The 21,982-nt window shown below is 32.3% G+C and overlaps 4 protein-coding genes across 6 annotated transcripts; 2 read left to right on the top strand and 2 right to left on the bottom strand.

Moving 5' to 3' along the window:
* Nucleotides 1-340: 340 nt before the first annotated feature.
* On the bottom strand, nucleotides 341-9,270 carry LOC110991969 (antichymotrypsin-2). Of its 2 annotated transcripts, none has more exons than XM_045631742.1 (8): nucleotides 9,224-9,270; nucleotides 6,870-7,013; nucleotides 6,066-6,269; nucleotides 5,526-5,624; nucleotides 4,816-4,947; nucleotides 4,249-4,461; nucleotides 2,993-3,134; nucleotides 341-548 (listed from the first exon to the last, which is right to left on the bottom strand). In XM_045631742.1, the coding sequence occupies exons 2-8, from the start codon at nucleotides 6,903-6,905 to the stop codon at nucleotides 406-408; spliced, it is 969 nt and encodes a 322-aa protein (XP_045487698.1). In that variant the 5' UTR covers nucleotides 6,906-7,013; nucleotides 9,224-9,270; the 3' UTR covers nucleotides 341-405. The 2 variants fall into 2 exon arrangements, with proteins under 2 accessions (XP_045487698.1, XP_045487697.1); XM_045631741.1 differs by lacking the exon at nucleotides 9,224-9,270 and adding an exon at nucleotides 7,702-8,278.
* Nucleotides 9,271-11,260: 1,990 nt separating this feature from the next.
* LOC110991945 (peritrophin-1-like) lies at nucleotides 11,261-12,446 on the top strand. Its single transcript, XM_045631723.1, has 3 exons — nucleotides 11,261-11,358; nucleotides 11,427-11,962; nucleotides 12,199-12,446. The coding sequence occupies exons 1-3, from the start codon at nucleotides 11,352-11,354 to the stop codon at nucleotides 12,256-12,258; spliced, it is 603 nt and encodes a 200-aa protein (XP_045487679.1). The 5' UTR covers nucleotides 11,261-11,351; the 3' UTR covers nucleotides 12,259-12,446.
* A 348-nt stretch (nucleotides 12,447-12,794) lies between these two features.
* On the top strand, nucleotides 12,795-13,807 carry LOC110991948 (protein anon-73B1). Its single transcript, XM_022257551.2, has 2 exons — nucleotides 12,795-13,080; nucleotides 13,381-13,807. Exons 1-2 carry the CDS (start codon nucleotides 12,934-12,936, stop codon nucleotides 13,480-13,482), a joined length of 249 nt encoding a protein of 82 aa, XP_022113243.1. The 5' UTR covers nucleotides 12,795-12,933; the 3' UTR covers nucleotides 13,483-13,807.
* Nucleotides 13,801-21,366, bottom strand: LOC110991946. Of its 2 annotated transcripts, none has more exons than XM_022257549.2 (6): nucleotides 21,098-21,366; nucleotides 20,294-20,463; nucleotides 19,652-19,802; nucleotides 17,701-17,832; nucleotides 17,009-17,171; nucleotides 13,801-15,727 (listed from the first exon to the last, which is right to left on the bottom strand). In XM_022257549.2, the coding sequence occupies exons 2-6, from the start codon at nucleotides 20,427-20,429 to the stop codon at nucleotides 14,423-14,425; spliced, it is 1,887 nt and encodes a 628-aa protein (XP_022113241.2). In that variant the 5' UTR covers nucleotides 20,430-20,463; nucleotides 21,098-21,366; the 3' UTR covers nucleotides 13,801-14,422. The 2 variants fall into 2 exon arrangements, with proteins under 2 accessions (XP_022113241.2, XP_022113239.2); XM_022257547.2 differs by lacking the exon at nucleotides 21,098-21,366 and adding an exon at nucleotides 20,877-20,999.
* Between the last annotated feature and the right edge of the window lie 616 nt (nucleotides 21,367-21,982).

The raw sequence follows: 21,982 nt of genomic DNA, 5'->3' as shown, positions 1-21,982 counted from the left end.
AAAATCGTAAATCATTTTAAATATAATAGTTTAGCCCGCGTTGATTTCGTATGAAAGAATGAATGATAAGTTCTTATATGAAGTCACAAGAAATAATCGTTATACATATTTCACTTGGTTTTATCCATAATGAATCAAAATTATGAATTAAAATTTTAACCATTTCTGTTCGGTATAAGTTAGATTTTTTATTGTTTATTATATGACTGGGGGCAAACGGGCAGGAAGCCCACCTGATGTTAAGTGATTATTGCCAAGAACATTGCCAGAAGGCTCGCAAGTTCGTTGCCGGCCTTTTAATATTTTGTATTTAAGCTAATCAAATACAGACAAACACAGCTTTCTTATCAATATTTAATATCACTTGAAACAATATTGTATACAAGTCGCAGCTTAACATAATAGTTAGCCTCTCTTTCTAGCTGTATGTGGATGGACGAGTGTCCCAGCGAACAATTGCTGAGTGTTTGACAGCAGAATGAACAAGAATGGATGATCAGCCTTGAATTTGACAGTCTTCGTCAGCGCCATTTGAACCATGGTTGTCGCTAAAATATAACAAATTATTCATTTAGACTTTAATATATATTTTGGCATGAATCTAAGTTCCCAAAAACTAACACAGACATAACGCTTATAGCAACTCTTAGTTATATAATTAAATACAGAGTAGAATACGCACACACATCACACATACGTTTACGCACACCTAGGTTATTATTCAAATTTTGTTTTATTAGATGTAACATTAAAACTACGTTTTCTAAAATGTTTTAAACATGCACCTTGTATCACGGAATTGTAAACTAGTAACCCACAGTGACTCACACAGACCCTAGTGGACGGACTAGCGTTAGATCAATTTTGACACAACCATCTTTCAGTCAAGGAAAAGGTTTTAATATTATTTTTAAGTGTGAAGTACAGACACTTTCGCTACTGCAATGATAATTTTCTAAGCCTATTTGGCTATTTGAACTGATACCGATGTTTTATTTTTACCCACGATGCCACTGTCCTATTATTGGGTCAAAGAAAGAATACCGCTCGGGTCCAAAGGTAGGACTAGGTAGTAATAGTTTAATCCTTATATGCCTTAATCTTAGTAAAACATCTAATTAAAAATAATTTTCGAGTATCATACACAAATTCAAATTCAAATTCAAAATTTATTTATTCATGTAGGTAACAATGTACACTTATGAACGTCAAAAAAAGAAATATTAAATGAATTTAATTTTACATTTACTGCCAGTTCTCAAATCAAGGGCGTAGAACGGAAGAGAAGAACTGGCAATAAACTCTCCGCCACTCTTTTTAATCGCCAAGTTTTTTTTTTACACAATGCTTGTAAGGAGCTGCAACCACTACACCATGCTCCATATGACATATTGAGTAATAAAGAATAAAAATAAAAAAATTAAAAACAAAGATTTGTCCTCTATCAGCAGGAGGCATGGTGAAATAGGAGCACGCACTTACGTACTCGTGAGAACAACACGCAAAGACGTAGTATAAACAACTAATATCACCGCAAACACGAATTCAAGTACGACCAAAGACTGTATATAATAAATAATCTTGACATTAGACAGAAGATATATCATTTATTATGTTGTAAACTAGCTGTAATTGACACGTGATTTTTATTGTTATTACTTTATCAGTTTTACAACGGAACAATTTTATTAGAAGGGGAAGAACTCAAATCAATTTATGAGTTTGAGACATTATTTTTTTATGAACACAATTTCTATCACCTTTTTTGTTATAGCCACTATAAAATTGTCTACCTATGTGACACATATAAGTATTGCGCCTTTATAGAAAATAAATTAAATAGGTACAGAAATATCTTTTACTTATGAGTCCAGACCTACCTTCTATCGCAAGACTCTATGGAAATATATGAGTTATTATTTTTTTGGATTAATTATACTAAATGCTACCTCATTCTAATGGTAGAAAAATTGAAGGTGAAATACACGTTATAAATATACCAAAATCTATGTTTAGATTACTGATCTAGGTATTTCAAAAGGGGTAATGACTTTGGCAATCAATTTCTTTTATAAAATACCAGTTCTCTCTCTGATCTGACTACTGAATCTATTATTTCATCATTTATTTTTGCTAAAAGGAAAGTAGGATCAGCCTCTGAATGTTATCCCCACGATGTTATACTTTGCTTTAGAAGCGAGGATTGAAAGATAACATACACAGAAATACCACAGCCGGGGTTCGAAGCCACAACCTCGGTCGCACGTATAGCGTCTAGGGCAATACTGCTTTTAATTTCCTCTATAGCTTAGTAATGCTCATTGTATGAATTTAAATTGTTAAATACGTCGAGAGTTTAACTTCACAGAAGGAATAAATATAACTAATATATAAGATCAAATTAAAACACTGTTACTGACATTGATAATCTTTCCATGGGTATATGTCACAAGCTAGCTTTATATTCCAAGTATAAAACAAAGTCGTGTTAGTTACACAATTTGTAACTCAAGATCGGCTGAATGAATGTTAGTTAAAATCTTTTTTTTTTTCTTCACCAGAATAAGTAATAAAATATAACATAAGTTATCGAACAACAATAAATAAATTTAATTATTTTAAGAATGCCTGTTTGCATTGTGTACATGTGGTGCCATCTCTTGACAAAAACATTGACCCTTTTTCGCACTCCACTACTGCTTTGTTTAGGAATAGAATAAAGCAACTGTTAATGTCTTAACTCTATTATTATGTGTTTTGTTGTCATATTTTTTTTGTATCATACGGTTGTATAAGTGTAACCTATTGTGGATGCGTCCAGTGTGTTTGTTTTGTGTTTTATTTTTGACTTTGTTTTTATTATAAGGATGTTTCTGTTTGGTTTCCGAATAAATAAATAAATAAATAAAACACTTAATAAAATCCTAAATTAGGTTTAAATCAAAAATGAATAACGTATTTCATAATTGTGTTTCCATTTGGTTATACTTACAAGATGCAGCCGCTGCCTCAGTGCCTCGTTCGTTCACATCAATGACTGCCTTTTGTTTCGCTTTAGAGACGGTAACAATTTTGTCTCTCACAATACCAGATAAATCGGATTCGTATTGTTTAAATATTTTTCTTATTCCTACCTGTAATAAATAAATATATAATAAACGTAATAGCTTGCTTTGAAAAACAATCAGTCCACATATTATACGATGTAAAATGACAGCGTATAGAAGTGCCCAAGAATAACAAAAGAGAATCGTACATCTATAGCGTTAGAAGTCATTACACTAATAATATCAATAATGAAGATTAACGACCTTCTTAGCCCTTTCTTAAATCTACAAAGTAATTTTATCGATATTAAAAAAATAAGCAAGTCATTATCTCGAGCAAATTAATAGGTCTTCTGGCTAGTGCAAATTTTCAAGTGCGTCGATTTCTACTCAAATTTAGCTATTTTTGACATCTTTATTTTGTAAACACTATTTTGTTTGTATTAAAAAACAAAATTAAAATGAAATTCTTCGATGAATTTGATAATACTTTATTTAAATTAAAGTCATTATATCGAGCTCAAACAATTCTATTTTCAAATTTGAATTTGGAATTTATTCTAATTACGAATATTTAGATGTCGTAAAATGAAACGTTCCCGCAGACGACGTTTTGTAACCCATAAAGACTACCAAAGATTAGTAGGTGACACGTTTGTTGTGCGTCAAAAGTATTCCAGTTTCTAACGATTTATTGTATCAGTTTTTTTAATATTTTTTTTTATTGACCAGGTAATTTCCTTCTGTTCCTGACACATTTTGTAGATCTCCGTGTGAGTGCTATGCTATTCCATTCACGCATCAGCCACATTAGCAGGCATGATCGGTGCAGAATCTCTGCCTCTCCGTAAACTGACGCGAAGTGATGCAAAAGGTTCCTATTTTTGTACATACTCGTTTTACGTGCAGTGAGTGAGATTTTCGAAGCCCATCTTTTAGAAGGCCGGCACAAGACCTTGTTGGACGCCCAAAAAGGGCAGTCATCGCAGCCCATAGACACATATTTTAAGTGCGTGCGTAGCCGGTCTTTAATGGATGAGAACGCTCGAATTTTGAATAGTTGGAGGTCGTATCTCTCAGGGAAGACCCACACCGGGAGACGATTCCACAGTACGCTAGTTCGCAAAAGAAAATGCCTTGTGAAACGGACTGTGGAAGATTTCCAGCCATCAAGGAAGCCGTTTTAATAAAGATTTTTTACCTTTTCATACATTTTCCTTAAATCCATTTCACTTTCTAACTTGAACTTTGGTATCGTAGCCTGCACTGTGTGCACTAACATGGAGTTTAAGGCCGAGTCTAATATTTCTGGTGCTAGCTTTATTTGATGCAGGAGAAGCGGCAAACCGTTTCGCGCCTTGGGTAAAATAATTACGAGAGCAGCTGTTCCACCGGTGTATGGGAGTTTAAGAATCTAGAAAGAATATTCTGTTAAATTCCATAATTAATAAAAAAAAATATTACGAAATTTTGTTTTAATTGTGTTTAATGTTACCTATCCAAAGTTTCGTGTTGACCACACTAAGTTTACGAAATATTTTCAAATCTACGGAAAATACAAAAATCATAAAAATTGATCCAGCTATTTATGAAGAGTTTGATTGCCATCGCTAGAATTTTATATAGATATATCAACGTCGACATAATGACGTCACGTCCTGAATGGCGCGAATATAATATGTCAAGTTTTGAGTACGCAGAGGACCATATGTTTGTTATTATAATGTAAATAATATGTAATGCGTAGATTATATAATAGTTATAATACCTGTGCATTCAGAGCCGCACTATCTGTATAATTGAATTGCGAATTTACAGACATCATATTTACGCGTCGAACATCTGTGGGCGTATGAAAAGTCGCCGTTTGTATTTTTTTAAATGGAGTTTCCCACTTTCCCTAAACAAAATATTAAATTTATTTAAGAAAAATATGGGACAAATAGCCTAGCCTAGCCGAGAGATCGGAGAGCTGCCTTCTCTTCTTTTCTCTTCTGCGTCTATGAAACAAAAATATATTAAGTCCGGTAACTTCCCCATGAGTCACCAGTCTCTCAAAAGCATACACACGAAGCCTTCGAACCGTAAATGTAGTAATTTTACTGTACAATAAGTCATCCACATGAACAAATATTATAATTAATCCAGGTCCTTGTACGTTGTAATCAACGTCGCTATACGACAATTCACTTGAATCTTGCCTTTCTATTGGAATAGCAACGGACGCGTGTCTTCTTTCCAAATCACAAACGTTGTTTTTCTTTCGCCCTAGATGGCGCTGTCATAAAACAGGAAAATAGTAGAAATGGAAACTAGAGAGAACATTAACCAAAGCCACTATAATAAATAATTATTTGTAGTATTACGTAAATTATTTACACAATCTAATTGCATTGTAAAGGTATGAGAGCCTACTTGAAAAAGCATTTATAAAACGCCGCTTCCACAATTTCTAAGAGATATCATTATTCTACTTACATTAAAATATATAGCATTTATCATAATTAAAGACATCTCAGGATCAATTTCATCTGGTGATATCATGTCGTGGATCATGTTAGATGTTTGGGACTCCACCTAAAATTATTTTTACTCTAAGTCTCTCTGAGTAATAGTGTTTACATTTGTGTATCTTAAAAAAACACATCATATTTTCATTCAATATTTGTGACGTAAAATATATTTAAAATTTTGTAACAGTACGAAGAATTCTTAGAATTAGAACGTATAGAATTCTTTCTTTAGTCCATTAGTGCACAGCCCGGGATCGAACCTACGACCTCATGTATGAGAGTCGCACGCTGAAGCCACTAGGCCAACACTGCTAAAAAAATTGTTACCATACAAGTTTAAAATTATTTAAAGCAATTGATGACATTAATGAAAGAAATGGTTCACATCGCATGCCTTAGACATTTATTTAGATACTAGGCCAACAATCTCAGATTATAAGAGTTGAAGCGCCAATCGTCTTTTATATATAACTCTTTATAATAATATACATAGCAAAACAATTACCCATGCATTGATCTTGTCTGCAGTTATAACTGGAGATTCGAAATCAACTCTTTCTGCACTAGAGCTGAAGATTTCCTTCGTGTCAGATTCAAATGAAGATGTTAATCTGGTCTGGGTACTGATGTATAGTCTGCTAGCCATATCCAACTTCACACCAGGCAGATAACGCAATTCCGCGATCAAGTGTTTAAAATGTGATTTAATCTGTGAAAGAATCTTAAATATTATAACTGTCTTAATACAATTCTATATGTTTTTTTTTAATAATATATATACAATATATTTTTGTGTCACCAAAAGTTTTTTTATTTCTAGTTTGGAGATCGCTTTTCAAATAAAAGGCAACCTCTACCTTTCTCAATAATCATTCTTCCTACTTTTATGAGAGCCTGTTGTGTATAAAATTTATTTATTTACTAACACTTCGTTCATTTAAATAAACAATAACATAATAAGTTAAAAATATAAGATATGCAACGGGCGGTCTTATCGCTTTTCTAGCAAGCGATCCCTTCCAGGGGAAAAACTAGTAAGGGGAAAAACTAAAAAAGTGCTATGATGAGTAAACTGCGAGAAGTTCATAGCCAAATCTTTTTAAAAAAGAAATATAGAACCTAATATAGAATATAGAATCCAAAATAATTAATAAAACAAACTAAAAACTAAAAAACTCACGGATTAATGAATGGCTAATACAAAACAAAAGGAAATACAAGAACTACACAAGTCAAGATTGATCAGGATAGGATATGGTTAAGAAATGTTTATGCTAAAGAGTTTTAAAATTTATGTTAGGTATCGTACCTTCTTTTGACTTATAACTCCAATACCCTCAAGCATTTCATCCAAACTGGTGTTAACAGCACCGAGAGCAAGTTTGCCGATCGGTAGCAGCGCTGATATTGGGGAGCATATTGTATTGGAGTCTAAATTATCTAGTGCGTGGGCCTATAAAATAAAAATCGTTACTCATAGAATCTATAGCATTCTTAGTGCGTTCTCCGTCCCGTACCCTCATATTGTATACACGCTGTGATGAAAATAGATGCCTTACGTAAAGAAGATTGGTTCTATCTATTATGGTCTGCAACGGTATTTTCTTAATATTAATAATAAGTTATAGTATTATATCCTTTTTAGTATACAATTATTTGAATTAAAAAGTAAATAATATTATTAAAAAACGCACTCCACACGCAGTCGAGTATGCTTAAATAATAACGTTTTATGCGAGGGATTACATTTTTTATGTAGCCATAACGTTTTTTCTATGTGAACAATGAATACTTGATCATACAGTAACGAAAAACATTGGAAAAAAACACATCGAAAAGCCAAAAATCGACGGTTCATCTTGCTTAATAGAAAAAAATATCAATAATACATAATAGCGATACACACAGCGATCCAGACATTAATATTGAACTTTGGATTTTGAAAATTTATGTCAAATCATTAGACTATGGCTAGACCATTTGTAATAAATCTAACGTCTATGGTTTGTTTGCAAATTACCGTGGAGGAACACGTTTAACGAAGAGTTTGAAGTTGTTAATATGTTGCTTTTTTCTACTTAATATGAGAGAAAAGGAAAACAAAATTTTCCGTGCTCGTTTTAAATAAACAACAAAATTACCACAAAAAACGATTTTCTAATCCTTCCCCGCATATCTAGATTCTTATAAGAATTCGTTTCTAGGCTTCCCCCTGAATCTCTCATCTTTTTCTTTCTTCTTGTGTCAATTCCATTGACAAGGAGTATCATAAAAACTAAAAATGCCGTATTTCATTCCTTTATTTACAGAATTAGTGGTTTGCATCAGACTCACAATGCAGTCGTGCGTTTAATTCATTGCCTTGCAGAAGATGTGATTTTGATTTCTGTCTATTAGAAGTAATTAGTTGTTGAATGTTAAATTATATTAGGTCGTTACATATGAAATTGGCGTTTTGTCTTCTGGCAGCTTTCACCTCAAATATATCCTTTTTGGTTAGGAATTCCAAATTCAATTTTGTACAGTTTTAGTTTTAATGTCTACGAGTTCCACCGTAGCACCGCTGGTGCAGAAACGGCTCGAACGATTAAGGATGTCTATAGCGGCGGTATCGCAAAACAAAACACAGTGTGTTTATAACTTCAACGTTTTCGAAATATACACCTGCAGAACCCGTGGACAGCTAGAGACCAAAGTTGGTAAAGAAGAATTGAAGGCTATTGTGAAAAAACTTACTGTAAACAAACTTTGGGAGGGTTTGGTGGACTAGTATCGTGGTTAGTCACAATAAAATCTGTCTAGACGATTACAGCACATGTCTATTGTCAGCAACTGCAAACTATGATGGAATAGCTATCAGCTCAACAACTAAGGCCGGTCAATCGCTATAGCCTGCTGCTTCATGACCACGCTGGACCTCACACTGCACTGACTGTTATCAAATTAGAGGAGCTTCAATTGTAATGTCTTAGTCTTACACCACACTCCCCGGACCTTGCACCAATTAATTACCATTAAAAAAACTTCTTCAGCGGTGCAGTCGCAACCGCCTTCAGAGAGTTCATTGATTCCCGTCAGAATGTTTTTAAGTCAAGGTATCAATGAACTACCTATAATATGGCAAAAGTGCATAGACAGTAGACACCAACACCTACGTTGATTCATTAAAAATATTCTATTAAAAAATCTACTTTTTGTTCCTCCCATACAAAAAGCCAATTTCATAAAGGACCTAATATTTATACATTTCACATTTCCATGACTTTAAGTGATTTTGATTCTAACACCTACAATACATTTATATTTGTGTTTCATTGTTTTACCCTTTCATTAAGATTTATTACGATTTAAAAAAACCGCCCAATCAGCCATATCAAAATAGGCATGCAAATGTTAAATTAATAATGGTAATGTATGACATAACAAGAATAGTTAATTTATAATTGTCAAAACTGATGATCTAAATATTCTCCCACGCTATAAAAGTACCTTTAATTTCAATTTAATATTTTAAATTTAATGTCCTTCCCCTTGAAAGCATGACGGCAGTAATCTATAACTAGGAAGAAATATCTTCAACTTACAGAATGACTATCATATGGAATTGTTGTCTGCGTGATTAAATAAATTATTATTATAAATAGACATCAATAAAAAACTTACAAATAAAAAGTTTCATATTCGCAGTAATTGTAATCGTGTGATTAATACCGATGTTATAAACAATATGCCATAAATCTCTTATCTGTCTGATTAGTTTGACAGTACGATTTTCTACGTATCGATCAATAAACTAGCCAATCTAATTGGGAAATAACTATTTCGAAATTATATTTTTTAAATAAGGAAGCTTGTTTTAAATAACATATGGAAGATATATTTAGTTACATTATAAGTTAATAGTACATATTGTAAATAATCTATTTGTGATTTTTTTTATCAAAACATGGACAAACACTTACAACAACATTAAAAAACTGTATAACAGTTTGTTCGCGATAATGTGATTATACGAGTATTATAATAAATCAGTAGCACTACAACTTTTTAGATCTGGGCCTCAGATTTGTCAATCTAATAGGCAAGTAGGTGATCAGCCTTCGACAATAACGCCGCACATCTTCCTGACATTCCGAATCAACCTCATGCGCCTAAAGAAGTTTCGAAAATATACACCTCAGATTTCTGTGCTAACACTGCTGCAGGTGACTAAAGTAGTTTTATAAATGCAAATTGATTGCATTATTCATAAGTGATCATGAGCGAGTCAATCTCCCAATTATTACGCTGTTATTATTGTTTTATCATAGTCATAAAGCAAAGATTGTATTCTAAGAAACACGACTTCCTTAGAAAACACTCAGGTGACAGGCAGTGTTACTCGTCACGCCTTGGAGTGTCACAAGTGCGTCCTTGTAAATTACATGCCCCTAGTCCTTGTAAGAAACAAGGCATGTTTTTACTATTGTTTTCCACGTACGATAAGGCTACAATAACGCGTAATATACTTGAATTACGTACCGCATACCGCCGTAATGAGTGGGCTGGTTCTTTCGCGGATTCACTTATTTCAAAATTATAAATTTTGTTGTTTATTTATTTCGTATTCCTAAAAGAAACGTAAACTATATATATTACACATAAAAATTTTACTACACATATAGCCAAAGATGAAATATATGTTAGATATAGGTATATTATAATAGCTGCCCCCGCGAACTTCGTTTTCCCTTCGTTTCACAAAATAAATTTAAAAGCATATTTATCCGAGATTTAAACAAATCAAGCCAAGCAAAGTGATCTTTGTCCGGGCTACGCGATACGCAATTGAGGTCTTGGATAGTTGATGTTATTGTGAAATAAAGCACAAGATTACGAGTCTTTTCGGCAGGAACATAGAGCATCTTTTTCTAGAAGTGAGCTGCAATTAATTTTATTTGATATGATGTCATGCATGTCGTATTGTTTTCGTCGGCTGTCTTAAGTTTCAATTTTAAAATATTCAATAGGTTTATTCATTGTTTAAATTCTTAAATGATTCAATAAGGCAATAAAATGAATTCGATAAAATAAATATAAAATTTTATCGAATTCATTTAATTTGCCGAAATGATAGAAAGAAGAAAAATAATTCGATACAAACTTTTATGAGACCGCACATCTAGGCAAGCAGGTGATCAATCGTGTCTAACACATATCGTATTTTAAGTAATTCACAATACCAGCAATTGTTAATAGAAATCAATTTCCAGACAGAATACAACTGATATGATGTCACAACATCATATCAGTTGTATTCTGTAGTAACTTAACTCATATATTAGATAGGCTACTAAATCACAAAGACTTATCTTTATAAAGTTTGTATATATAAAATCAAAAATAAATTTATATTTGGCAATTATCTTCATACTCCATAAGAATTCATTTCATATGACACATTCTTCTGTAGACTAACGAAAAGCGATGGTAGTTTTGTACGATAATTCGAAAAAGTCCTTGAACACATAAATTGGCGCCAATTTTCAAAGAGCTAAATCATAAATTACTCATTGATTACATGTTATTATCATATTCGTAGTTTTATTAACCTTTAATGAAAAACATCAATTTACTTTCATACGATAGACAATTAAACAATAAACTTTATCATCTTTAACGGCTCAGGTTTTATCAGAACTTTTGATAATATTTCAATTGCTTTGATTTCAAAAGATAATAATGTTTAAGTTTCCTATAAATACTTATACAAACCCACTCGATACAAGCATTCATACACATTTGATCAATCATGAAAGGTAAACTGGAGGATTCAATTCAACATAATATGTAATACGATAATTTAACATAATTATATCTTTTCCAGTTGCGGGTTTATTATTTTTGGCTGTGGCGACACTGGCACAACGCGAGAATCCCTGTCCACCAGAACAAGCCGTTGACTGGACAATTGAGAAGTTGTTCGCCCACGAAGATTGCAATAAGTTCTACCAGTGCACACACGGTTATCCCGTTGAAAGAATCTGCCCAGCCGGACTCCATTTCAACGAGGCCGAATCGATATGTGACTGGCCAATTAACGTAAACTGTCAGCCGGCCACTCCACCAGAAACAGAAACCGATGAACCAGAGTTAGCATACCAAGAAATAGTCAATCATGCTGCATCAATTCAGAACCTATCAGACGAACCTGTAATTGTTGATGGGGAAGGAACCGAAGTAGAAGTCCTGCCAACAGAGAAGCCAGGCATGGAATTTCTGGAAAATGGGTGCCCAGTGGATCCTTATATTCATTGGCTTGTGTCTGAACCAGAAAACTGCGGCGTTTTCTACTCTTGCGTATGGGGCAACAAAGTTGCACGCTCGTGCCCTCCTAATCTTCACTTCAATAAAGAACTTCAGGTGAGTTATAAATTAAAAGTGGCACACAAGTTTAATTTATTATTATTTGACATCACTTTGAGTTTATCTCATTTAACCAGATTCAGAAAGAAAACGCGAAATTTTATATAGCTGTATATAAATTTTATAGAGGACAAATATGTCCTGCATTCATAGATTTATTCGGAGAGAAGCTGCCTTTCCCTGCAGCAGAGCACCACTTTACTTGCAAATAATTAACAAATCATTTATTACAGGTCTGCGACTGGCCAGTTTTTGCTGGATGCATAGGAAACGGAGATAGTACAGCGGCCTAAACCAGAAAATATATATATCTTTAATTATTGATTTAGACTCAGAAGTATGACTATAATTGTTCAAGATATATCTTTATAATCATAAGAGATTATTAATTGTTTAACCTACCTACAACTTTACTACTTATACTATTTAACAACTACGTTTTTATATTATTCTTAATAAAAATTGATTGAACTTAAAATAATATACGTTTTACTGTCCTTTATAATCTACAAACAAAATTTTAAAAAATATCAAAAATTATTATACCTACCTGAAAAGAATGTGTTGATAAAGTTGTAAACTGAAAATCTTTCAGCTCCTAATTTATAGTTACTATCCTATTGACAAGCAGATTAATTAATAATTCTCTCTATTCTTTATTAACTAATTCTCTTTATTATAAATTTACAATATTATAATGCGAATTGCGAAAACATTTTTATTGTTGCAACAATCAGAATTTAGTGTTAGGTACACTTAACTGTTGCCACAATATGACAAACATTTTATATATGCTGTATATGAATTTGAGATTTTGACAACTGACAGTTGTTTTAGACTTTTCGGCATAATAGCTTTATTTTTTCGGCGGTCTCTAATATTCCGTATTGATTACTGCCAATATTTAAAAATATTAAAGTAGTAATAATAACACTTATCAGTTTATTGTATAAACCTATTTCGAAAAAATGATTCCGAGTGAGATATTTGCTGAAGATATGATGAGTACCATTATTCGGTACGGACTCTACATTGGGGCAGCATTTCAACTAGTTTGCTTACTGGCAAGTGTTACCCTTACGGATGATCAAAGTGAACCGTATCCATATGAAAAGGTATTGTAATATGTACCAAATAATTATGATAGAAAGTTGTATGCTGTTGGCTATTTAATGTGAAACCTACCCTTTGAGCTCCTAAATTTTAATAGTCACATGGACTTAACTTATGGGTTTGAACTTATAATATTGCTAAGTAAACTTAGAATAGAAAATATAAAATAGAAAGTCATTGTTTATTAATTATGCAAAACCACTATCTTGCTAAGTTAAATCAGATGAAAGCAATTTGATGCAAATCATAATGAAATTAATGATGAATTTAACCAAGAATTATAATAAATTCTAAATTTTAAGGCCTACACTGACAGCGACGAATGTAGCTCAGAACAGTCATCTCCAGGACATCGAGCAACAATATCTAGAGCTCGAAGGCATGACAAGAAAAAACGGCGTTAAGTTATGAGTGAAAATAATTTAAGTTCAATATGTAAACTTAGTTCTGCTAAGCATTAATGGGTCAGACTTTGTATTACCTTCTAATTGTGGAAATGTTTAACTTAGCATAACAATTGGCTTAACTTGTCATAGATGTATTCATTTAGTTTAAATTAATACAAACAGATCTCTTAAATGTAGTGAGCATGGTTGTTTATTAAACCCTTTTGTATAGTTTTTTTTTTATAATTATTTGTTAGATTTAAGTAAATGTAATACTCAAATAGATTTTAAGTTTCACATTTATACTTTTCATGTGAATTGAGAAATAAAAGACTATTATTATGAAAAGCGTTTATTATTGAGACTAGAAAGTTTACAGCTTGTGATTATTGCTTTTAATATCTAATAAAATCTCATTTTGATTTGTGCAAGGCACTTGGGTAAGTACTATAACAATGTTTAAGGCACGTTTTTGGCACTATAGATAAATTAACAAATACACATTAAAAAATTGTGATGGCACATTAGTTTTGTATTATACAAATAATAAAATATATACTTTATAACAAGAATAGTACAAAAATATCTTACCTAATTTTATAACATGAATAAAATGTATTGTATGCCTTAACATACTTTAAATACCATAGTTTTGTACATTATGATTTAATACTATACCATCTTTGGTTGTAGTTCTTTTTATAAATATTAATTGCACCTTTTAAAAATGTTATTAAATATATTCATTCATATAAAATGTGTTTTAATATCACTTTTGATCAATTAAATAGAGTATAAATATAATTTTTTAACAATAAATAAAATATTAATAATTTAAAATTCATTAAAGACATTAAGTTCTTATTTTCTAATGTATAGCACCAGACAGTGCAATTTTTGTATGCACAAAAAAACATATAAGTACACAAATAAATGCATTAAACATTACTACGAAAAGCTAACTCGTTGTCATATTAAAACTTGGTGGCTTCAAAGCAGTTAACAAATCATTATTAAGGAAACGTTTAAATGTCTCCACATTTTTAATACAAATTGTAACGCAACAAGATTTTTTATCTCTTTTGTCATTAGTTTGACAGCAAGAGTTATTATCTGTATCACAAGAACATGTCAACTTCTTTAAGCTCTCTGCGACACTCGCCGGTGTGTCATCGTAGCATTCGTGCGTATAGACGCCATATTCTTCTAAATTTGAATTATTATGTCGTTTATGATAATCTAGGAACGTGTTGTGGTTTGTATCTGTGGCTTTACCGCATCCAACTGCGCATTTCATTTCGGCGTGATTGCAATTGCAGTTCACGCATGAGCATTTATCTTCGCAGCAATCGTTTCTAATCGATTTTACGTCGTTTGAACAATTACCGTTGGGATCGCATTTACAATCAACGCAGGAACAAATGCCCGCATCGGCCGCTAATTGTTCTAGAGGATTCCTCTTCTGTTTTCCGAATATATTCTCTGTCCTTACCACATACATATCGGATGGAGGTTCATTGTCAAATAGGAGGGTGTCTTCTAAAGCGAGATCCGTATTAAACAATACAGAATTGGAAGGATTAATTTCAATATTATGCTGAACTTTTGGGGGTGGCGTATTTAGGGATCTGTCAATCGAAGGACCAGGTTTAAGAAAATCTATTTCGCTTGGAGGATCGAAGTTCTTTACCAATTCACTGTCATTAAACACTTTATCGCTGACATCTAGTATGTTAGGCGTATCTAGGTTGAAAGTTTCGACATTTGCTATAGGAACTTCTGAATTAAGGTCTATGTAACTTTGCATGTGTGTGGGTACAAAAGTGGCAAGGGTGAATATATTTTCTGGTGTTTTCTCTTTGATGCTGACTGGGGTTTCTTGTATTGAAGCCGCTAAAGCTGTGACGTCAATCCACGGTGCCTGTAGTTCCACTTCGTTGGCTAGGGCTAATTGCATCGCTTTGGGTTTGATGTCCATATTTTTATTCCAGTCGATTTTCTTGATCTTATCGTCGAAGGGGATTAGGTCAAGATTAGTGATGTCATAGTTAGCGTTATCGTTAGTGTTGTCGAAAAGTAGTTCGGTTATGTCGACGTTGTTAGACAGAGGGTTAATATCGTCTAGGCTGCCGTCAGTAGAATTGGACTCTGTGGTGATTTTTCCAAAGGATTCGAGTAGGCTATCCCAATTCATACCATCTGGAGGTTTACTCGGAAGAGGTTCTGATACTTTAACGATAACTGGTTGCGGCTCACTGTCTGTCTGAAAATTCAAATGGATAGCATTATAATTGCAAAACTTCTAGTCCAATCTGAAAGGGAGGCGCATCAAACGCAGATATTTGTGGAATATATTGTTCTTGGGTGAACTTACAAAAACGGCTGTAATGCTTCAGATAGGACTAGCCATTCTGCAGTTATTGCAATTGTTTTTTTAGATAAACAACACCATAAAAGTTATTTTGGAAAACTATTTTAAATGGACATATTTATCTTTCCTACTGCTTTAGTATCTTGGCGGACTTCTTAATAAAACAAGTAATTTTATTTCTATTTCAAATAATAAAAAGTATGGGATCAGCCTTCTGTGACTGACACATCATCGAACATGAGACATGGCGATTTCCCTTCACCGTACGAGTATACAATGCGAACATAAATCTAAATCGCACGCTGCCACTACGCCAACACTGATCTTTTGGCTAAATTAGTATTTTACTAAATATTTTTGCCCTACGATATTATTGGAAGTACCTAGAGAAAAAAATCTAAATATAAGCATATGGCTTACGAACTTGCCTGGTTAAAAATAAATTATTTGCTTTTGTGAATTGGCAGCAATTTTAAGTTAATGCATCTCAAAATGATTTTTACGGATAAACGATATAGGCTCGAGCGAGGTTAAACATTAGCACCATATTACTTTTGCAATTATATGATCGTCTATTTCACTTAGAGTGATTTCACTTTCAAGTAGATGATCCTGGTTAACCTAACGCTTTCTGACCCAAAATACTCTACGAAAGTTATACGTCTGTGGTTTATAGAGAATTAAGACTAGGAAAAAGGTTGTTGGAAGTTTCTAAAATATAAGATAGTAATATAAGAAACAATTACAATTCTTAGATTTGATTCTGGACTTGTACTTTATTTAGGATAACAACACGACACAATGTTTTACAAAAGTAAGGAGAAAGTAGACATCTTGCCAAAAAGATTGACAACTAATTTTTATTATATTATTGCCAACATTTATTTAATTTGTTAGAACATTTGGATTATAAAAGAAATAGGATAAAAGAGATTATTTTCAAGTAAATAACAAACTCTAAACGTTGTTTCTAAAAATACAGATTTCAGCAACACATGTGACTTCCAATCATCATATAAGTATGAAATACACAAGACCCAACGATCACTCTTCATGTCTAATTTGTGCCATGGAATAGATAAATAATAATAGTAGGCACCGCAATCACACCGCAAGCGTGATTAAACACTATACTACCAATGGTGAAGACGAAACTTGCATAAATGGTGTTACCTGATGTTTAGCAGCATGGGCTCTTAGACTAGTGGGCGTTGCGAACTGTTTTCCGCAAGATGGCGCGGCGCATGCGTGCGGCCTCGAGCCCGTGTGCGTACGCGCATGTGCCTTCAAGTGATGAGACGCGGTGAATGATTTACCGCAGCCTTCTGTTCCACATCTGAAAAATAAGATACTTTTTAAAGAGAAAGTAAAAATGAAGTTGTAGTCGAATAATGAACAGCATCAGTATCAGTGGACGGATTAATCTGATCCAGGTATTTAAGGTTTTGCAGCGTACCAACGCTATGTGGATCCAGCTTCCCACTAAAGTATATCCGAACGATTTTCACTTAGGTTGCAAGAGATAAGTATACTATTAAAAGGCCAGTAACACACTCGCGATCTCTCTGGCATTGAGTGTCCATCAACGGCGTGATCACTTAACATCTGGTGATCATCCTCAAGGTTTGCCCCCTGTTACGTATTGTATATATTTTACAAGTGACTATAAAAAACCCAGTGGTGTTTTGTAACCCTTTAACGTCTGTGCCGGCTTCGTGATCATTAGGAGTTCTGTGGCTGACACACGCCGTCGACTTTTTAAATCGTCGCAGGTGTGTTGCCGGCCTTTAAAAATTCACTAAAATGGCTTTTAAAAACTTGTCAATCGTAAGACTTTATGCTAAAATAATGTAAACAGATCTCACTTGTACGGCCGCTCTTGAGTGTGTGTTCGTATGTGTTTCTTCAAATCGCTTAGCGTCGTAAAAAACTTCGTACAACCCTCAGCTTTGCAGTTAAATGTATCACCACTATGTAATCTTTGGTGAGCTCTCAATCTGTAATTGTAAATGAGACGAAATAGTTAAAAAAGTTTTAGTGTATGTTTATAAGGCATAAACAATAACATTCATCACGTAACAATAAAGACCGCTAATAAGATCGGTAGCCCGTGCTATAGAGCACAAAATATCACAGATTAGTGCATAAAAAACAAATGACAAGTGACGTTGCAAGAGTAGCGTACTACAAAAAAGAATACCTTTTTTTAAATACTATTTACTATCTATACTTTTTATTTATAAAAGAATTAAGAAAAACTAATTTTCCATTTTAAAGTATTATGTTTCAAATTAGCTCAATAAACAACAATATAGGAAGCGTGCCAAATATCTAGCAATTCTGATCTCTGGCACAATACATTTTACGTGCGAATACCTTCCTATTCGCAATTTGTCACCTATCAATCCTCTAGCCTGGTCGACATGTGATGTCATAATTACAATGTTTTGCATGACATGTAACACTAGAAATAAAAAAAGGACATTTAATGACGAATATTTCTTTTTTGACGTTCATAAGTATACATTATGTCACCTACATGAATAAATTATTTTTGATTTGATTAACAAAAATACATTTAAACTATCCTTAAAGCACCTAAGCCTTTACGATAATTTCAGAATAAATAAATATAATACAATAGTAAGTCCTAAGTTTGACATTTTATCAAAATGGCACCAAGCAAAATATCTAGATTCTAGAAGATATCTGTGGGCTAGACCATTGGTTATTTATATAATTCTAAATAAGTAATAAGTTGAGAAACGTTAACTTAACAATTGGTTAAACAAATTCACCGAATTTCGTAAAAGCAGACCACGAAAGGAAACACCAAACATGATAAGAATAAAATAAAAAATTATAGGGCAACCACAAAATTTTGTGGCAGATATGCGGCATAGAAATATTTAAGATACTACATTTAAAATTGACTCTTAATCCAACGACATAAAGTTGATTCACTAAGTTGCATAAACATCGCGCGTTGACACGAATTGGCAATTTCCCAAGTGATCATAAATCTTAAAGAGTTGTTCTGTTTAGAAACTCATGTTTCGAAAACAATTACCCTTATGTCGGATTGCATAATCGTAGATATACAAGTCCAAGGTACTGCTGACGTCATAATTAATGGGACTTGGGGCTGATAACCTGCTCTATTGCACAGAAGCAATGTTATAATTTATTTTGATGTGTATGTATAATATAAATTAAAATTGTAGCTAAAATAAATTTAGGTAGAATAAGGTATATATTATAAGGCAAATATATTAATATACAAATGTGTCTTGTTTAATTCCAAGGGAAATAATTATAATCAATTTACATTGCTTACACAGTAATGACTAATAACATACCTTGCTTTGCTAGGGTGCTTATTTGGATACATTTTTACGAAGATCAAACTTTTTATGTATAAAATGTACATACATTTCCCTGAATAATAATTCAGGTAAATTGCTTAACAAACACTTTCATAAAACTAAACTATTCATAAAATTTGTGTATACTGAATGAAATTTTCACTTTTCCTATTATATTGAACATGCATAAATAAAGCATGATGGTCATGATGTTTTGGTATCCTCTGAAGTAATATGATTGAGTTTATTACACATTTATTCAAACCAAAAATTCAAAAAAATTGTAGCTAATGAAACAACAAAGATCCATACTATACAGTATTTTAGTAGGGACAATAGCAAAATGATTCTGTAACTGTATATGAGGAATATTGAATAGGACCGAAGTAAAGTTAAAGGCAATTTATAAAATAAATTAATTCAAATACACAATATATGAACATGAATGTACCTGTATAGAGTATTGAATGCCTTATTACAATTTCCCATATTACATGCAAATGGTTTTGCCTTTGTGTGGGCTCGCACGTGAATCTTCAGACTATAGGATGTGAGAAACGCCTTATTACATGATGGCATTGGACATGTGAACCTGTACTCGCCTAAAACGATAAATAGGTGATAGCTTAATTTATAAAACCCGATGAACTAACACTAAACAAATAGTTTTGGCAATGTAAAATGCAATGCAAATAGAATTAAAAACAAATGATTACTCCCGAAATATAAGTATATATAATAAAAATAGTGTTAATATTATATAATTATTAGGTTTATTATAATCCACTTTCATATAACCAAAGGGTTTTCTTAACTTACAGGTGTATACTTAAAATAGGCAGAGAGATGTGGGTCTAAAAAATGAATAGCTTTTATACAATCTTTAAGTTTGTATAGCTAAAAATACTAACATGAAGTTGTTGTTAAGTAAAATTGTTACTGACTTTTATTGATTAGTACTATGTATTAAGTTTCTAAATTACATAGTAATTTCAGTATCAGTAGAAGAGACATTAATTTCTAGACATACAAATACAACAGATGGTAATATATTGTTTGACAATATGGTGTGTTATAATTATTTTATCAATACCTGTGTGTGTTTTCAAGTGGGTTCGTAGATTACCAACAGTACTATAAGTTCTCTCACACCCATCATATTCACATTTATATCTGGCACTATTATCATCCTTTACCTTGCATTTATCGATACATGCTTTAGTCTCCATGCTTTTTGGCAAGGTTGGTATATGTTCATTATTTCTGGAAATTCAAGCTTATTTTGAAATTTAATACTATTACTTAACTAAAAATATGTAACAACATACTCTAAAATATAGAAAGTATAAGTCAAATAATAAAAAGCCTTTAGAAAGCACCCATTTCTACCAGATTGCTTTGATTGACTGAATTGGTTTATAAATTGATATTTAATAAATGTTCATCTTAAAAGTATAGTCAAACTGCATTAGTGCATTATGCTTTGTCATAGATATAGACATAGTTGTCTTAAATGTATGTAATGCTCAAACTTGTGTATTTTCAGTTCAAATATGAAATATTTAACCAGATATTTTGTAATCATTCATAGAATTATGATGTTTATTGGTTAGAGTAAGCAAGAAGCAAAGCATGGTTTTGTTGCGCAAATCGATGTATTATTTAACGTATGTTACCTTCCAACCATTAATTATGAAACCTAAGAATATTCTTAAACCATAAGACGACACAAAATTAGTATAATCACATCTCATAGTGATGGTAATGTACGAAAATAGAATGCCCAAAAATGTATTTGTGGGATAAGGACAGCATTAATATTTTAATCAGTGAATGAAAGAGATCGAAGATATTATTGACAAACAGCTGATTTTTTCAAAATAATACAAAAACTTACCGCAATATTGAACTATTTTAAAGATGATTATTACATATAATTTAAGTTTTAAAAAATAATCCGATTGACAAAATAATTTAAATATAGTTTGTTATAGTTTAGTTTATTCTTAATAGTTTATTGCTGTCCTTGAAACTTTGTTTACCGCTGTCAAGCTTTGAAGACAAATTCTTCATGTTGTTGTCAGAAAACCACAGAAGATTAAATTTCTTAAATAATTGAACTTTACTTTGTACTAACTCTTCTGTGACAGCTGCTTCATCCCTAATGGTTTGTACTTTGTATTAAACAGTATTTCGGCATTAATTGTACTTAGTTAAGAACATTTTAAAATAAGCGAAGTCCAGACTCTAGTTGTCAAATATCATCAGTCATGTATCATTTGACACTTAGCATTTTGTAATTGCTAAACCTCGCGACAAATACAATTAAATACTGATAATTAACGTTCGCGGACCCAAATATACTGCAAAATATATAATAATAATAGTATTTTCATGTTTATTTGCGGAAACATACACTAAATTACGCTTTTGCAATATAATCTTATCATTAGAGAAAATATTCGTTTAGGTAATAACATCATTCTCATGCGCCGATGAATTTCCAGTACCTATAGTATAGACCGGATTGACCAAGTTTTTGACAGAGGGCGCAGTAAATTTTCACAACTGTTCGTACTTTACTTGAATTATAATTAGTAAATTTTAATTAATTTCCTCTACTAAGGTCTCAAATATACAGTTATTTAATTCCTTGTAATTTCATAAATTTAAGAAAATGATCCTTATTCTATTTAGACGATGCTACTCAAATTAAAAATAAGCTAGGACTTTTATAAAAAAAGATCCAATAGATGGCGTTGAAATAATTAACAATTCATGA

The sequence above is a fragment of the Pieris rapae genome, chromosome 16 (assembly GCF_905147795.1).
Source record: "Pieris rapae chromosome 16, ilPieRapa1.1, whole genome shotgun sequence".
In the NCBI taxonomy this organism is placed as follows: Eukaryota; Metazoa; Arthropoda; class Insecta; order Lepidoptera; family Pieridae; genus Pieris; species Pieris rapae.
This window is presented reverse-complemented; position numbering and strand designations above follow the sequence as displayed.

What these genes read in the sequence shown, in the direction of transcription:
- LOC110991969 (XM_045631741.1), bottom strand. Translation starts at nt 7,830, where the DNA reads ATGATACTCCTTGTCAATGGAATTGACACAAGAAGAAAGAAAAAGATG. An exon ending in GTGCGGCTCTGAATGCACAG is followed by an intron (nt 4,462 to 4,815) that starts GTATTATAACTA and finishes TATTCTTTCTAG; the next exon opens with ATTCTTAAACTCCCATACAC. An exon ending in TAAGGAAAATGTATGAAAAG is followed by an intron (nt 3,135 to 4,248) that starts GTAAAAAATCTT and finishes TATTTATTACAG; the next exon opens with GTAGGAATAAGAAAAATATT.
- LOC110991945 (XM_045631723.1), top strand. An exon ending in ACTTCAATAAAGAACTTCAG is followed by an intron (nt 11,963 to 12,198) that starts GTGAGTTATAAA and finishes CATTTATTACAG; the next exon opens with GTCTGCGACTGGCCAGTTTT.
- LOC110991948 (XM_022257551.2), top strand. Translation starts at nt 12,934, where the DNA reads ATGATTCCGAGTGAGATATTTGCTGAAGATATGATGAGTACCATTATT. An exon ending in AACCGTATCCATATGAAAAG is followed by an intron (nt 13,081 to 13,380) that starts GTATTGTAATAT and finishes CTAAATTTTAAG; the next exon opens with GCCTACACTGACAGCGACGA.
- LOC110991946 (XM_022257547.2), bottom strand. An exon ending in CCACTTGAAAACACACACAG is followed by an intron (nt 19,803 to 20,293) that starts GTATTGATAAAA and finishes TTATCGTTTTAG; the next exon opens with GCGAGTACAGGTTCACATGT. An exon ending in ACTCAAGAGCGGCCGTACAA is followed by an intron (nt 17,172 to 17,700) that starts GTGAGATCTGTT and finishes CTTATTTTTCAG; the next exon opens with ATGTGGAACAGAAGGCTGCG.